This window comes from Bos grunniens, chromosome 3 (assembly GCF_055505025.1).
Source record: "Bos grunniens cultivar Pamir isolate PY7600 chromosome 3, Bosgru_T2T1.0, whole genome shotgun sequence".
In the NCBI taxonomy this organism is placed as follows: domain Eukaryota; kingdom Metazoa; phylum Chordata; class Mammalia; order Artiodactyla; family Bovidae; genus Bos; species Bos grunniens.
In genome coordinates this window covers 6,068,485-6,085,921 of record NC_141167.1, presented here as the reverse complement: position 1 = coordinate 6,085,921, position 17,437 = coordinate 6,068,485, and the positions used below count along the sequence as shown (strand labels likewise).

Genomic DNA, 17,437 nt, shown 5'->3' with positions numbered 1-17,437 from the left:
TTTATGGAGATTGTTGTAAGGATAACTATTCCCAGAAATAGGAAAACAGCTTCAGTTGCGATAGATAAGTCCATTTTTCTTGAACGTTAGAAGATATCTCTAGGAGAATGTGCTTATGGCAAATGGGGATATTAAAGAAGTTTCTAAAACTCCCTTTTTTTTTTTTTTCCTGTGAGCACATGTCTCCGTAGGAAGCAAGTTAGACCTCCCAAATTTGGTTAGGCCAATATTAACCAAACCATATTAATTTTTAAAAGAGAAACCAGTGCTTGTGTTTAACTGTATTTGTCTCAAGGCTCCCGATTTAAAAATCTACTCACGGCCTTTACATCTTGTGTATTTTCTTATTTCAGGCCCCTTTCATCTCCTGTTCCTCATTTATCTTCATCTTCTCACATTCCTTTGGGCTTCCTGGGGCTTCCCAGGTGGCGTTAGTGGGAAAGAACCTGCCTGCCAATGCAGGAAACAGAAGAGTCATGGGTTCAATCCCTGGGTCAGGAAGATCCCCTGGAGAAGGGAATGGCAACCCACTCCAGTGTTCTTGGCTGGAGAATCCCACGGACAGAGGAGCCTGCTGGGCTGCAGTCCATAGGGTGGCAAAGAGTCGGACACGACTGAAGCAACTTAGCACAGATGTCGCACCTTCCTTTACATTTTTGTGCAGTTCCTTTCGCTTGAATAATCAGGTCTGTGGCTTTACCGTTTCTTTGTAGTCTCTTCTGTTTCTCCGTGTTTTGAAATCCTCATTGCAGTCGCCTTTTCCCTGCCTCCCTTCTGCCTTTGTCATAAATTGTATTCTTCTGATATCACTACCTTTATTTGCCTGTATCCTGGGTGTTTCTTTCATCTGACTCATAGCTGTGTTATGAGTCTGTGTGTTAGTCTATTTTGACCTGTAATTTGGCCTTTAAAAAAAATCTAAAAAGCGAGCCTTCCGGATGCAGGAACAATGGCAAGGAGCTTCCGTGGAAAGCATCCAAGGGGAGCCTTCCCCTCCGGGGGTGTCAGAAGCCTCTCTGTTCCAGAATCATCCACTCAGTCCGCAAGACAGCTTGATGAGTTGAGAAGAAGTGACAGGTTCATTTTTCCCCCTCTTTGTTTAAGCCATTTATCTTTTAGATCCTTGTCTGCCATCTAAATTGTATTGCCAGTTTGTTGGGATCTTCACTTGCCTTGTCTTGAAAGACGCTGATTTGCATCCAACTTGAGCATAAAGGAGAGAGAAAGTTAATCATCTCTTAGCCTCTTGAACAGATCCGCACAGGGTTTCATTGTTGCCTGATCCGAATCTGGGTGAAAGTCCCTGTTCACCAGGGTCTTGGTGAGAATATCCCGGAGCCCCGGTCCAGAAAGCTTAGCTCTTTGAAAGCTCTTTAATTTATACTTTAGGCAAATCTTTCTATATTTGCAGTTAACCTAAGCTCCATTCATAGATCTTTACTCATTAAGCAGCATCATAGTAATGAATGCCCAGTGAGCACTAAGTCGATGGTACTCAGCCTTGTAGCTGTGAGCAGCAAATCAGGGTAGAGCTTTCTTCTTTCTGAGCCGGTGAGGTTACGCAGGAGAAGTCCTTTTCCCATAGGACCGGGAGGCCAGCGGTGTTCCAGCCCTTGGTGAGGTCTCTGCGCCTGTCAGGAGTACCAGCTCCCACCCCCGGAATCTCCCTTTGGTGATGCTCGGACCCCACGGCCAGCAGCAGCTGCCTGCTCCTGGCTTCTGTGAGTCTGAGAAGAGTGCTTATCTTCTCCTGCCTTAGGCGTGAGCCACTAGGCACACCTGCAGCCTTTGCTGCAATTTCTAGGGACACACACACACACACACACACACATTTTCATCAGGACCTGCCCTCATCTGGTGGTGATTGTTGCTGAGTTTTCAGGCAGGACACTTTGATACATTTTGTGCTCCTGTAATCATTGCAGTCATGCGTCCTGATTTTTCCTGCCTTTTAAAATTTTTAATTTTTTAAGTGTAAGTATAGTTGATTTATGGCTCAGCAGTAAAGAATCCACCTGCCAATGCAGGAGACATGGGAGTCGTGGGTTCGATCCCTGGGTCAGGAAGATCCCCTGGAGGAGGACGTGGCAACCCAGTCCAGTACTCTTGCCTGGGAAGGCCCATGGATGGACAAGCCTGGTGGGCTGCGGTCCCTGAGGTTGCAGAGTTGGATATGACTGAGCAACTGAGTGCACACACACACACACAGTTGATTCACAATATTGTGTTAGTTTCAGGCATACAGATAGCAGTTCAGTTACGTGTATATATTCTTCAGGTTCTCTTCCCTTGCAGATTGTTACAGAGCTTCATCAGTAGAGCTCCCTGTGCTATACAGCAGTTCCTGTGGATTATCTGTTCTGTGAATAGTTGTGTGCACCTGTTAATCCCAGACTCCTCATTTCTTTTGCTCCGCAGCCCCTCTGTCCCTAAATCGTCCCTGCTTTTGATGATTTCCTCTGTGTCTGTTTAATACATTCCTAATCCGTCAGCATTTCCCTCCTGGGAACTGTCCCCGCTTTGTCACAAGCACACGCCTCCTTTCAGGGCACTGTTACCCCTCAGCGGCGGGCCCGTGTCTCACACACGTATCCAGAAGAAGGCGAGTGCTCAATCTGAAACAGCGAGCCTGAGAAAGAGAGGGGTTTGCGGGTTCTCGGCAGAGACTGGCGAGCCCTTCTCCTGGGGAGACCTCCATGAGCTGAGGCACGGAGGCCGTGTGACCATCTCTTCCGAAGGGCGCCCTCAGGCAGGCCCGTCCGCTGCTTCAGTGGGGCGACCAGCATACGTCTCCCCATTCGGCGGGCAGCCTGGCGCATCTAGCTGCTCCAAGATGCGATGAAAGAGTAGATGGGAGCCAGGCAGGCCAAAGAGCAGAGGGAGTCGCCACCTGCGACCCATGGACGGGGAAAGCCGGCTCCTGGGCAGAACCGTGCGAGGGCCGAGCGTGTCCCGGGACCGCCCGGGTCGCCGGCACGGATGCTGCCCCACGTGCACTGGCAGGTGGCGTCCCGGCCGCCCCTGTGCCCGCTGCGTGGCGGGTGGCAGGGCGTGAGCCAGGTGTCTCTCCCTCCCCTGCATTCCTGCCGAGTCACCCCTCAGGCCTGTGGTGCCCATTTTCTTTTGGAAACTGGAGTGGCTCGTGTGCGTGCTGGGTGCCTCAGACTCGTCGGAAGCCTGAGCCCGTCCCAAGACAGGGCCCTGATTCTCCAGGTGTTCTCCAGGCATCGGATTTGTGCCAGATGCGGGGCGAGCGTGTGTCCTTTCCACACCCGGATGGGGGAATCCGGAGTCTGTACAGTGACGGAGGGGTGATGTGGTAAAGGACTTGGAGGAGGGCGCCGGGGGGTCAGTGGCTGGAGAAGGACCCTGTGTCCTTCGGAGCCTGGAATCTCAGCTCACGGTCCTGAAGGGAGGGAGGGTGGGTGCAGGGGCTGGAGGACTCCTCGGTGTCGGCAGAGGACGTCAGCATGTCCCGAACGGACCATCTGCTGGGCATCCTGAGGGCACACAGGGCCACTGGAGCTGGTGCTGCAAAGCTAGGGGGAGTGCGGGCCTGTGTGGCATGTCTGCCTTCTTTCTAGCGCAGAAATGCTGATTCCAGCCCTGGGCAGACTGGCCACGGGCAAAACCAGCTACAGGACATTTGGCAGCATGGTGTTGGAGTGTGTTGAAACATTTTCTGTAGAGAAGTGAATGTTCGTAGTCCTCTGGGTGTGGACACGGGGACTCTGTGTCCTTCAGGGCCTAGAATCCCAGCAGTCAGCGTCCTGCGGCCCACTGCCCCCCAGACCAGCAGCTGGGGCAGCTGGGACCCAGAGCTTGCTGTTGGCAGCTCCACTCTGGGGCTTGGTTTTAAGGGACAGTGTGCTCTGAAGAAACGGGAAAAAGTGAGATGTGGTTTCTGACGGGATGACTTGATGTCCCCCTTGTCACAAATAATAACTTTACGTCAGACTTGGCTACACGTGTAAAACACACCACATAGACTGTATTTATTTCAGTTTTAGTTTCTAAAAATGTTATGTTCTTTCATGAACTCTGTGAGGACAGAGGAAATCCAGCTCCCGGGGACACGGTAGAAACTTCCCCTTGTGAAATTGTGAAATTAATGTCAGGAGCCGTGACTTTGCTCCGTCCTGAAGGTAAGTGTTTATTACAGTCGGCATTTAAATCCCCCGATTAATAGGAGCAATTAAACAATAGCTTCATTTCCAGCAAATTAACAACCCTAATAGGTAATTGCGACATAAATGAAGATAAATTTGTTTTAATACAACGAGATAAAAAGAATACAGGCAAGAACAGAATCTCAGATTAAGAATTCAGACTTCATTACTTCATGGGAAACTTGAAAGCTTCACCAGAAGAAATTAAAGCAAGTTTGACTTTTTTTTTTTTTTTTACCAAGGCCTATCTTGGTCTAAAAGGTTTTTTTTTTTAAATAAAGTGTCTGGTCTAAAACGGATTTTTATAAAGTGCCATAGAAACGACGTATTTTGTGCTGAGGTCCACAGGGTAAGTCATCAAAGGAGGTCCAGCAAACTCTTCCTCTTGAAGACTCGCTTGGGGCACAGGGGCTCTTGGCAGAGTTCTTGTTAGGTTTTCACTGACAAGGAACCAAAAAGCAAATGCACAGGAGAGCGCTTGTGTGTTTCCCATACACCCCTGTGTTCGTTTTATGATCTGTTCAGTCGCAGGGAACGTTTCCTTCCTTAATAATACTTGTTACAATTAGAAAACTCTTCTGAGGCTTTATAGTTTGTTCGGTTGAAACGTGGATGTGATCAGGCCAGGCCTGTTTTTAGAGTGATAATATATCCATTGGAGGGGAAATGGCAACCCACTCCAGTGTTCTTGCCTGGAGGCGCCCATGGACAGAGGGGCCTGACGGGCTACGGTCCATTCGGTGGCAAAGAGTCGGACACAACTGAGCGACTGAGGTCACACGCAGCGTGTCCGTGCGAAGGATGCTTTGGAAGGGGTCAAGTTGGCTCCAGACAGAGTGGTTGGGTGGTTTTAAAGGTAGCGGCACAAAAGCTGAAAGCTCTGCTAGGACAAGGATGGTGACTTTCTCCTGGTGGGTCGCTCTGCCGACAGGAAGACTAACACACAGCAAAGAACAGGAGCTCTGGTCTCCCTAAGGAAGATCGGCAAACTCAGATTTAGGAACTATACCTTAGAAGAGGTTAAATGTCCAAACCTGCTCTGAAAGTTTTTAAACTCTGGGGGTTTAGCTGACGTTACAACCCTGAGCTCATATCCCCTTCGAAGAGCACCTTTCAGCCACTTCGAATCATCAAACGATGTGTAATCAGCCTGGAATTCCATCTCCCTTGAAAATATTAATCTTGGGTAAGGGTGATAGGCCTCCCTGGTGGCTCGGTGGTAAGGAACTCACCTGACAATGCAGGAGATACACAAGATCCCCTGGAGAAGGAATGGCAGTCCACTCCAGCATTCTTGCCTGGGAAATCCCATGGACAGAGGAGCCTGGTGGGTTACAGTCCATGGGGTCACAAAGAGTCTAAGGACTGAGCGACTACGCACCAAGGGTAGATTTCAAAACAGAATGTCTAAGAGCCGGCGTCCTGAGTGAAGACAGCTCGGTCACCGCCCCCTACCCCACCCCTCATCGTGTCCACACACACCCCCACGTGCCTCCTGTCTCCACTGCCCAGATAGAAGTCACCCGCCTCTTCTCAACCACGTGGACCGGGTGTCCTTTCACAGCATGGCTCTCGTCACTTGTCCACGAATGGTTTCAGCGGCTCCTGTGTCTGAAGGACACGCTCTACACACATCACTCTTCTTTGCACACGGGATTCTTACCCCTTGTTTCCATTTCCCTTCTAAGCTGCTTCTCTGCCTCCCTCCTCTTGACGTCCCCACTCCGTCCCCACTGGGGAGCCATCTCTTCATTTGTTGACCCAGATGGGGAGTGCTGGTTGAAGATCAGGTACGCATTGACCTTGGAAAGTAAACGAAGCATCCTCGCTAGTGTTTTCAGAGGCGTCCGGAGGCCCATGAAGCTGGCCCATCGTCTTAGAACATGAGCTGACTGTACTTTCCAGCTGGCAGCAAGTGTGGTAGGATTTCAGAGGTGTGTGGGCAGGCATGGCTGTGGGTCCCTGTGGTTCACTAGCTGTCACCAAGCATCACACAGCCCGAGAGGCCTTCAAGGTAGCTCCTTCCGCACTCCCCACCTCCCTCTCTCTTTTTCCTTTTGCTGGTTTTTCTGGCATAGCTTCCTGTATACTCAAAACTTAGATTAGGTGAAAACACGTGTAGGGGATGGGGATAGGATTACCAACAACACAGAATACCCGCCTTTAACGTTCATTAGCTTTGAGAGTTGAGAAAATTTTCACTTCGAACTTTTTTTTAATTCCTAAGTCACAAATTCAGAACTACACGGATAATTTGGTAATTAATTTCTACTTAATTAACAGGATCGTTTAATGATCCCTCAAACTGTAATTTAAAACTGAGTTGAGACATTAGGGGACCTTTTATTTGTTACTGGAAAATTTACAACCCCTGGTGGTTTTCATTATTTGTTGAGGATTTGCCTGATAAGCCCTCCAAGGTTCTAACAGAAGAGCTTGTCAATGCAAAGGCAGTCAGTGTTACCTCTGGGTGGTAGCACCAAAAATAGAAATAAGACAATGGCATAAACTGCAGCCATGAAATTAAAAGATGCGTGCTCCTTGGAAGGAAAGCTATGACCAAACTAGATAGCGTATTAAAAAGCAGAGACATCACTTTGCTGACAAAGGTCCATCTAGTCAAAACCATGGGATTTCCAGTGTTTACGTACAGATGTGAGAGCTGGACCATAAAGAAAACGGAGTGCCAAAGAATGAATGTGCCAGGGGTGCACATGTGTCCCCCATCAGAAGACAAGTGGATGAGGAGGCTGTGGTACATATACACAATGGAACATTGCTCTATAAAAAAGGGATGCATTCGAGTCAGTTCTAATGAGGTGCATGAAACTGGAGCCTGTTATACAGAGCGAAGTAAATCAGAGAAACACCCATTCTGTGTATTAAGGCATGTATATGGAATTAGAAGGATGGTGGCGATGATCCTAGATGCGAGGCAGCAAAAGGGCTGCATTCCTATTTTCTCGTTTCTCCCCAACAAGTCCATTATATCAGCAGGTTTGGATTTGCTGTTTGTTGTCTATGCTCATTCAGCCTTCCTCATGCCTTGTCTGCTCACGTATCCTGTGATTTCACTTCTAAGTTTATTTGTGAGCTCATGATCAGTGGTCTTTGTCTCAGGGAATTCTGAGACCTGGATTAAGAGCACCTCTTCCAGAGATATTCCTATTTACTTCAGTCTGGCTCTTGCATGAAGGTGTGGTTCAAACTAACTTCTGGACCACAAAACTGAGACAAAATCAGCCCCAAAACTCACATAAGTCTGGCCTGTTATTATGAAGTCTGGGGAGTATTTTCTCTCCCTGTAAGCAGGACCAAAGAATTGATGCTTTTGAACTGTGGTGCTGGAGAAGACTCTTGAGAGTCCCTTGGACTGCAAGGAGATCCAGCCAGTCCATCCTAAAGGAGATCAGTCCTGGGTGTTCACTGGAAGGGCTGATGCTGAAGCTGAAACTCCAATACTTTGGCCACCTCATGCAAAGAGTTGATTCACTGGAAAAGACCCTGAAGCTGGGAAAGACTGAGGGCAGGAGGAGAAGGGGAAGGCAGAGGATGGAATGGCTGGATGGCATCACCGACTCAAAGGACAAGAATCTGAGCAAGCTCTGAGAAGTAGCGAAGGACAGGGAAGCCTGGCGTGCTGCACGCCGTGGGGTCACAAAGGGTCAGACACGACTGAGCCACTGAACAACAGCAGCAATGACCCCCAGCCTCGAAGTCAGACACGACTGAGCTACTGCACAACAGCAGCAATGACCCCCAGCCTCGAACTGTGCTTTTAAAATATTTTTGCGGAGTAAAAATTAGAGTCTCACACTAGTTGATTTTTTTAATTTTTTAATTGAAGGATAATCTCACGCTAGTTGGTTTTTCTAAGCGTGCCTGTTATAAACATTGAAATAGTCCTGTAATAGATCAATCATTCATACTTCAGTTCCCATCTAATGTTGTTCACTCAGAGCTCTCGCCTTTCCTGGTCTCAACAGCCTGCATCCAGCTCTTCCCAGTAGCCGAAGACCGCCCCCTTGCTCAGGCTTGGCCGGGTTCACACTCAGTCCCCAGTTGGCATCTGATGGTGGCTCCGGGATGTCGGTCAGCCGTGCCTGCTCCTGCACTGCTGTGCTGAGCTGCGGCCCCCAGCTCCCCCAGGCCCCGGACTCACCCACTCCCCAGCGCAGCCCGAGAATGGGGGCCGCACTGCTCCTACAGCAGTGTTCACGGAAGCTGACGTTGCTCATGGGGTCGTGCTGGGGGATGTCCAAGAGCAGATCCTTACACACCTGGTTAATGAGTTAAGTTTCCTGTACACTCGGGGAACTGGGGAAAGGCAGGTGAGAGGGTCGCCAGTCCTCAGCCTGATGGAGAAGCCCCTGCTCCGCTGGGACCTGGACAGGGAGCTGGTGGGGTTGTAGGATCTCAGTAAGTAGAGTGAAGAACGGATGGGGCAAAAGGGACCGCCCAGCCCAGTGTTTAAGCGGTTCTTGGTGCTCCTGTCTCTGCTAGAACCTTGGAGCTCTGGTTATGAGGTGCCTAGGACACTGCTTCCGGCTTGGGACTCCGAGAGGTGAGAGACCAGGTCACACACCCCGTCCCCTGCCTTCCCTTCCTTCTCTGGGCCCCTGGGTGGCGCTTCGAACATTCCTGTTAATTGACCGATTCCGGTAAATCGTTCAAAGGAGAGAAGATATCTTGCGGATTACATTTGCTAACACTCACTGGACTATGCCAAAAATGTCATCATGGCTAATGAAATTTTAAAAAGCTTAAATGCTTAACTGTGGTGTTGGAGAAGACTCTTGAGAGTCCCTTGGACTGCAGGGAGATCCAACCAGTCCATCCTAAAGGAAATCAGTCCTGAGTGTTCATTGGAAGGACTGATGCTGAAGCTGAAACTCCAGTACTTTGGCCACCTGATCCAAAGAGCTAACTCATTTGAAAAGTCCCTGATGCTGGGAAAGATTGAGGGCAGGAGGAGAAGGGGACGACAGAGGATGAGATGGTTGGATGGCATCACCGACTCAATGGACATGAGTTTGGGTAGGCTCCAGGAGTTGGTGATGAACAGGGAGGCGTGGCGTGCTGCAGTCCATGAGAATGCAGAGTCAGACATGACTGAACAATTGAACTGAATTAGGTGCTTAATTATGGATGTCACAGACATCGAGTGGTACCGTTCAAGGGGAGTGTTAGAGACACCCCTGTCCGGGGACCTCGTCCCGTAAGTAGAGAGCTTGAGGCCAGGACCTGGTGTGAGTGATCATGTGTTGGGTTGGGGAGGAGTAGTTCCTATACCCAGGCACTAGGGATTCAGTGCTGAGAAGTAGAATTGCAGCCTTCAGCACAGCCCTGACTGCTGTGCCCCTGTGTGTGTGTGTGTAAACATGCATTGGTGCTCAGTCAAGACCTGGGTAAAACACTAGCACCTGTGGGTATTTGGGGTGCAGGGTCCCCCTGGAGGAACCTCATGGTTCGAGAGGACAGCTTATCTAGGAGAGGTGATGCTCGCGGTATGGATTCTGAGGAGGAACTGACCGTGAGGTCTGGGCCATGGTGGCAGCTTGTGTAGTGTGTTGTGGGAGGTGTGGTGGGTTCTCTCTGGCATGGCAGTGGGCCGCGAGGCTGGAGGGTGGTCGCGTCGAGTTGGGATTGCCTCCTGTCCTCTCTGGGGTTCTGAGCCAATTAAGAGATAAGATCCCTGAGGGTCAGATGATTCCTTGTTATGGGTAAAGCTGTTCCAGGCAATAACGCTCATCTGGGTTTTCTTGTGTGAAAACCAGAAACGGACTGACTTGGTTCCAGGCGGCAGGGCAGCCCTCGCCTTGCCCCTGAGCTCCAGGCACGTGGCTCCTGATTGCAGGGGTGGAGAAGGGACAGCCTGTCCCAAGCTGGCGGCCACTTCAGTCACTTAAGTGGGTTGGGCCTTCGCAGGAGGGCTTGGGAAGAGGTCAAAAGAGTTGGGGCTGTGGGTCCCTGGCTCCGTGGGAAGTAATAACGGGAGTGGAGAGCCCTCCACTCCTCCACATGGAAGAGCCCCGTTTTGCTGAGAACTTTCAGCTCTGACATCGGTGTGGTGACGGGACGTGTCGCAGGACTGTTAGTAGAAGCAGGTCGGGGAGAGCCTTACAAGGCTGCCTGCAGCATGTTCTGTGGGCGGCAGTGATGCTGGAGACGGCAGTGACGGGGGAACGGCCTTGGAGGCTGCCTGAGGAGCCGGCCACGGGCGGGTGGAGTTAGGGTCCAGGCAGTGGTCATGAAGATGAATTTATGAGAAATTCTGGTGGAAGAATCCATCTCTTCCGGCTCCTCTGTCCCTGCCCTGGCGTCACAGGGGATGATACAGTTAGAGCTGGGAGACGGCGTGAGACCCAGGCTGGGCCACATGGACGTCGAGGTGCATCCGGAGCGGGGGTGTAGAGTCAGTCGTTGGATCCACGGTCCCAGAAGCGGGAAGGACGCGGAGCAAGGCTGCGTGGATTTGGGAGCCCTTGGCCGGAAGAGAAAACGGCAAAGGAAGCCTCGAGGCACCAAACGTCCATCGAAGGAGGCTGCGAAAGAGGTTCTGCCAGAGAGGAGCCCTCGAGAGTCGGTGTCAGGGGAGGAGGAACCGTCAGTGGTGCCCAGGGCTGCCCAGAGGTCAAGCAGGAGGTGACCGGGCTTCCAGCTGGTCACCAGCAACCTTGGCAATGGCAGGTTTCAACCAAGGGCACAGAGAAGGAAGCCAGGTTGCAGTGGTCAGCACAAGGGAGGGGGCATCAGGGAAAGTCTGTGCCGGCACAGGGCAGAAGGGTGCACAGGCCCGTCCTGGGAGCGCCGGGGTCTGGCGGGGCAGTGTTTCGAGCACTCCTGGAGGCAGATGGACTGCGTCTGAGCCCCTCCTCTGCCGATGGCTCCCCCTGCCTCGTTTTCCTCATCTGCAAAATGGGACTGTAAGGGTTAAATGGGTTAGTAGACAGGATGCTCAGGGCTTCCCTGGTGACCCAGCAGTAAAGAATCCTCCTGCCAATGCAGGAGACCTGGGTTTGATCCCTGGGTTGGAAAGATCCCCTGGAGAAGGGAATGGCAACCCACTACAGTATTCTTGCCTGGAGAATCCCATGGACAGAGGAGCCTGGCGGGCTACAGTCCACGGGGCTGCAAAGAGTCAGAGACGACTTAGGCGCTAAACAGCGGCAGACATGATGCTCAGCCTCCTGGCCCGTTGTTCAGGTGTAAAGGTCAAAGGTGGTGGGGGAGGGAAAGAAGGGGGAGGGGAGAGGACAGGAGGATGCCCCCCAGATCCTGGTGAGCGGTGGACCTGACTTCCTTGAGGGGACCAGACTCATTCTTTCTGCTCCTCCTTCAGTGCGAATGATTTGAGAACCAGGAGAAGCAGAAATTGGGCATTAGGCCAGGTTTTAATGAGGTCTTATTTGGGAGCTATCCGAGAGTCTTATTTTTACACACTAATTAAAGGGTGTCATTTATCATCTCTCCAATAGAAAATTCAAAATCTGTGCAGAAAGTAACTGTGTAACTCGCTTTTTCTGGTTGCTTCAGGTCTTGAATCAACTTCTTTTTAATTGAAGAAGGGAAGTATATTTGTGAAAGTATAATCAAGGGCACAGCTGAAAACTAAAGATCTCAAGGTCATCACGCAGGTCGAGAAGGGGCCACTGCCAGCCCCCAGTAGCCACTCAGGCCTCTCCCAGGTCGTGGAAGTTGCTTCCTTATTTTTGAAGTTGCTACAGTGAGATTATGGATACAGTTAAAGGGTATCTATCACCCAAGTAAAACTTCAAAATTGTGGAGGGTGCGATACTTACTCACTCATTTGTTTATATTTGAGTGTATTTAATATTTTTCCCTTCCAGTTTGACTGAGCTATAACCGACACACCATGTAAGGTACACAGTGCAGTGACTCAACTTGCATCGTGAAATGATATCGCAGTGAGTTTAGTGAACATCCACCACCTCATATAGATAAAAAATTAAAGAAATGGAAACATGTCTTCCTTTGATGAGAGCGCCTAGAATGCACTCTGTTAATGACTTTCGTCTGTAACAAGAGCAGTGTTGATTATGTTTATCACATTGTGTGTTAGTCCCTAGGAAGCGACTTCTAAGACAGCACCGAGCACTGCTGTTGGGATACCAGGTTGATGAGATTGGCTAGCGTCTGGTGGCGTGCTGCTGTTCATGCAGTCGCAAAGAGTCAGGCACGACTCAGCGACTGAACAGCAACAACACCTGGGAAGGGAGGAAACAATTTCAGGGTCTGCCCCCGACAGCATTTCAGACTTGGGCTTAGCTCCTGTGGCAGCTTTATACAAAAGCATGGCGCCAAAACTGGCAAAACATCACAGCTTGATGATAAAGGGTCCAGATCCTTTTAAGTCAGCTCAAGTGATTGTGTTTCTGTTTTATTCATTCATTGCATGTACTTATATAAAATATGTAACATTCACTTGTGGAGTGATTAAATGCAGACAAAACTCGGTGATTATAAAGATTGCCCAGCCAGTGTAATCTGAGGGGTAAGTAAGATTCATGTTTTAAGTCGACTGACCTTCAGATGTTCTGGATATCAGGCGCAGTTGATGGCTATAGTTACAGGAGAACAGATATCAGGCGCAGTTGATGACTGGAGTTACAGAACAGAGCCTCCCTGCTCTGGGACCCCATTTCCCTTGAGCTGTTACTGGGGAGGAGGCCTCATCCACGTACGCGGCCCAACCCAGCTCTGTGGCCACAGTGGGCGGGAGGCTTTTCACTGTGAAAAAGAAGGTGGCTCAGCCTCACAAAACAGTCACTGTGTCTCCTCGTCCTTCTTGAGTCAGATACTTCCATTGTCCCCTAGGAAGTGCCCCCCACTTTTATGGGTTATCCTGTATTTCTGATGCAGTCTATGTATTTTAGCACAAAATATTTGTAACTCATTTCCTTGCTTCCGTTTGTGGGTAGACATAAAAATAATGGTGAAATAAAACAAATAGAGTTAAAAGTTCTAGTTAGGCTTAAAAGAATACTATGAGTTATTCGAGGCTGTGACTTCACATTTTGTTATAAATGTGGCAAAGCAGTAATTCCATGGACAGAAGAACCTTGGTACTTAATGTGTGGTTGATGCTTTGCACGGCCCTTTCAGTCCCCATGTGGGAGTCTTATGGGTAAAGGTTCTCTCTGCCCATGGACTTGCTCTTTCTAGCCTCCGTGTGAGGAGGAGATAAAATTCTTTTCCATTTGGAGTGTCATAAAATGAGGATTTTAATAATGTGTTTGACTTGTTTTAGAAAGTTTCTCAACTCTGCCCCTTAGAGTGTAAAACACTTACCGAGAATGTCTATAGAGTTGTCCAAATAGTTTTGCCCTGTTTAATTCTGATGTTTACGCTTTTTCTATGAGATTTAAGATGAAATCCTGTATGGTCATCCAACTGAATAGTAGCTCTGAGGTCAGGAGGAGAATAAAAATGCATTATTAGAGTTGATCATCAAAATAAAAAAAGTTCTTTATTTTTGTTTTTTTAATGGAAGTAAATTGGCGGTCACCCTGACGGTCGTGATTGTAAGTTATTTAACTTTCGGTCTCGGAATCTCAGCTCACTTATACAGCACATGTTTTGCAGGTGTTGGGAGCTGTTCTTGGGTTTTAGTTTCGAGTTCGCATAATGATTTTTGAAATATTCGAATGTGCATCTTCAAAGACCCCAGATCAATACGCCAATGGCTTTGAAATGACAGAGTGCTGCGATATTCCTCTGTAATTTAAACATGATTAGCTGATGAAGGTTATGATCAATACACTATGGGAAGATAAATTAATTGATATCATCCTTTCAGGATGATAAGAGGCCTATCGGAGGTGGGATGTAACTGATGAGGCTGCTGTTTGGTCTCTGTGAGCCATTTTTTATATATTGCATTTCCACTTAATCATGTTTATACATCATTCATTTACATGAAAGCCGTGAGCTGTGGACAAACCAGCTCCTTATTAACACTGTATTCATTTGGACAAGAAATGATCCGCGGCCACTGTGTGCTCCTTCTGTGTCATAACCTGCTGCTGGGGGCAGTGCGTGTTCCTTTGCATGGATGTCTTTAAAAATAGCCACTCTGGGCAAAGACAAGGATTGAATATCATTGAACTTAATTACAGCTCGTCCCCAAAGACACACATCTACTCAAATAAAACCTGCAGTTATTCTCCTGTAGTGACACCTATTGGTGTAGGAAGAGTTTTCTAATCCTTGACTTCCTTTCCAATTAAATCCAGTATGCTTTATCAGCCAGCCTATTTGCCAGAAGTTATGACTGGTGGAATTTAGATTTGTATTGATTAAGATAAACTTTCAATGTGTGTAGCTGTATATTTAAATTAAAAAAAAAATTGAGATAATTACATATCCTTGAATATAATTCTATGCAGTCACTTGTAGAGTTGAGAGTAATTCTTTAGGCTATGCAAAAATAAATAAATAAATAAATAAAATAGATTTTTTGGTTCCCAAAAGGATTTGGTTTAAATTCCCCTGTCTTATTTAGGATGATTTTTGCTGCAAGTAATTGGGGAGAAAAAATCATTAGAATGATTTAAACAAGATAGATGTGTATTTTTTGTGGTTTACCTATAAAGCTTCTGAGGCAGTCTGCACAGGGCTGTCAAGGGCTTATGTCCCACCAAGTGTGGCTTCTACCCCCCAAGGTCACTGCCAGGGCTGCAGCTGGAAGGAAAAGGTCATAAGGGAGAAATAGGCCAAGGGCATCTCTCTTGAGGGAGCTTCCGGGATGCTGCCACATGACCCTCCTGCTGACATCCTATTGGCCAGGACTTGCCTGCGTGGCCACGTTTATCTGGTGGGGCAGGGGGATGGACCAGGGGAAGCCCCAGGGAATGGCGTGTCTCTTCTGGTCATCCTGTGCTCGACTGAAAGTCGGGAATTATGTTAACCGTGGACCCGGGGGACAGTGGATGATGGGGGCGGTCCTGGGCCTCTGCCACGTGCCCTGGGTTTGGAGAGCAGCCTCACAGAGACCTCCTCTGTCTCCTTGCCCGCAGTTGCCCAGAAGATTGTCGCCACAAGGAAGAAGCAGCAGCTGTCCATAGGTCCCTGCAAGTCCCTCCCCAACTCGCCCAGCCACTCGTCAGTCTGCTCCGCACAGGTGTCCGCCGTGCACATCAGCCAGGTATGTCGGTCCCCTGAGAGGCTGGGCTGAAAGGCAGGTACGAGCCCGGGAGGACATGCCTGCCAAAGAGGGTGCTCACCCAGCTCCAAGGTGGATTTCCTGTTTGTTTCAACTTTGCAAATAACAGCATGTCTATAACTCACATAACATCTTCAGAAACAGCTGTGGCCCAGTGGTTTTTATGGGAATCAGTCTTTAATGCTCCCATCTCCATGCTGTCTCTGCTCTTGATTTAAATGACCCCGAGTTGGTCCTTGTTCTCGTCTGCTTGTAGGCTGAGCAGTTGTGGGTAAATCTCATTGGCTCATCCCACAATATGCTTCAAGATGGTAGCAGTTCTGGCTTAGAGTCCCCTTTTCCCTTATGCCCTATGGAAACTGGTAACTTTTTTTTTTAAGTCTTTGCTGAATGTTACAATAATGCTTCCCTTGTTTTATATTTTATGGGTTTTTTTTGGCCACGTGTGTGCATGTCGGAACTTAGCTTCTCGAAGAAGGATCGAACCTACACCCCTGCACTGGAGTCTTAACCTCTGGACCTCCAGAGAAGTCCCGCTAGTATCTTTCTATTGCAACGTTTTGCTGTTTATTTGGAAGCAAATAATATATAAGTCACTTTGAAGAACCTAACCAAAATCCCAGAGAGGAATGGTTGGCTTATCTTTGCCTGCTGTCCTGTCTTCGGTTTACATTTCTCAGACAGGTGTTATGTTGATACTTTTTAAACAGATTTAGCGAGAAGGTTAGGCAACCTCTGTTTGGTTCCTTGAGGAGAAGGGAAGTGCATTTACAGGAGGGCCCTACAAAGGTACCGTCAAGGCTGTTAACGTCCCCACCACTGGCATCTACAATTCTCTCTGAATTTTGAAGTATCTTCCAGATGCATCCACATTTCTAAGAGGTCATTTTCTTTTTTTAAAACTATTTTTTTTAATATAATTGATTCACAGCATTGCATTAATTTCTGCTGTATAGCAGAATGTCATTTATACACGTATTAATACATACATCCCTTCTCTTTTAGATTCTTTGTCCATAGAGGCCATTACAGAGTGTTGAGCATTATTCCTCGTGCTGTGCAGCAGGTCCTTATTAGTCATCTTTTTATATATAGTAGTGTGTATATGTCAATCCCAGTCTCCCGATTTATCCCTCTAAGAGGTCATTTTCAAAATGTGAGTTCTGGTCCTCTGGGGCACAATTGTGCTCTTTCTGCCTCTAATCTAGCGCAGTGAAGGGACCACGGAAACCACTTAGTTCAACCAGTCCCTTCCTTTTTCAGAGGAAATAGAAAATAATTACATTTTCACTCTGAAGAAAAACTAAACGAAAGAGATTTCCCTGCCTTCAGTCCCTTTTCTTAGCTGAAATGACGCCGAGCTGATCGCTGTCTTCTAGAAGGACACCGAGCATCCTTCATGCCGATGCCACCAGCCAGTGGGAGGGGCCGGTGCGCCGGTCCGGCTGCACCTGCTGTGTGTGACTTACGGTCCCACGCAGGTGGTGAGTGAGGCTCCCGGGGCGGGTCCCTAACGCAGCCTTGGCTTCGGATCGTTGCAGACGAGTAACGGCGGCGGGAGCCTGAGCGACTACTCCTCCTCCGTGCCGTCCACGCCGAGCACCAGCCAGAAGGAGCTCCGCATCGACGTGCCGCCCGCAGCCAACACGCCCACGCCCGTCCGCAAGCAGTCCAAGCGCCGGTCCAACCTCTTCACTGTGAGTGTCCCCCGGGGCTCGGAGCGTGGGTCCCGAGACGGTCACCGAGTGGTCCTCTGGCCGCCAGGTGGTCAGGAAGGGCGCTGAGTTCCGTGGGCGTCTCAGAATATTGCAGGATGCCGAGGTGCAGGTGCTGAGCAAGCTGGGACGTGCTCAGTTGCAGGGAGTCAGAAACGAAGAGCCAGGAGTCGGATAAAGGTGTCCCTGGTCCTGCGACTCTCTTGGTCTCCCGTTAGACACGTGCAGGTGGCAGACTGCCAGGACTCCCCGCATGTGTGCATCCAGCCTTCGAGATGAGATGTGTAAGCCCTATAGGCGGACAAAACCCCTGCTCCTTAGGCTAGAGCGCCAAGGACTTCCTCGGGGTCTGTAGAGGCTCACGGGCC

General features: G+C 49.0%; 1 protein-coding gene across 12 annotated transcripts in view; it reads left to right on the top strand.

The window, feature by feature from the left end:
- Nucleotides 1–17,437, top strand: part of AGAP1 (ArfGAP with GTPase domain, ankyrin repeat and PH domain 1) — a 572,168-nt gene that overhangs the window by 264,167 nt on the left and 290,564 nt on the right. For all 12 annotated transcript variants that reach the window (XM_086376769.1, XM_086376737.1, XM_086376748.1 and 9 more), the window contains 2 exons: nucleotides 15,209–15,336; nucleotides 16,896–17,051. In XM_086376769.1, coding sequence (XP_086232895.1) covers nucleotides 15,209–15,336; nucleotides 16,896–17,051 — 284 coding nt within the window. The remainder of the gene's footprint in view (nucleotides 1–15,208; nucleotides 15,337–16,895; nucleotides 17,052–17,437) is intronic.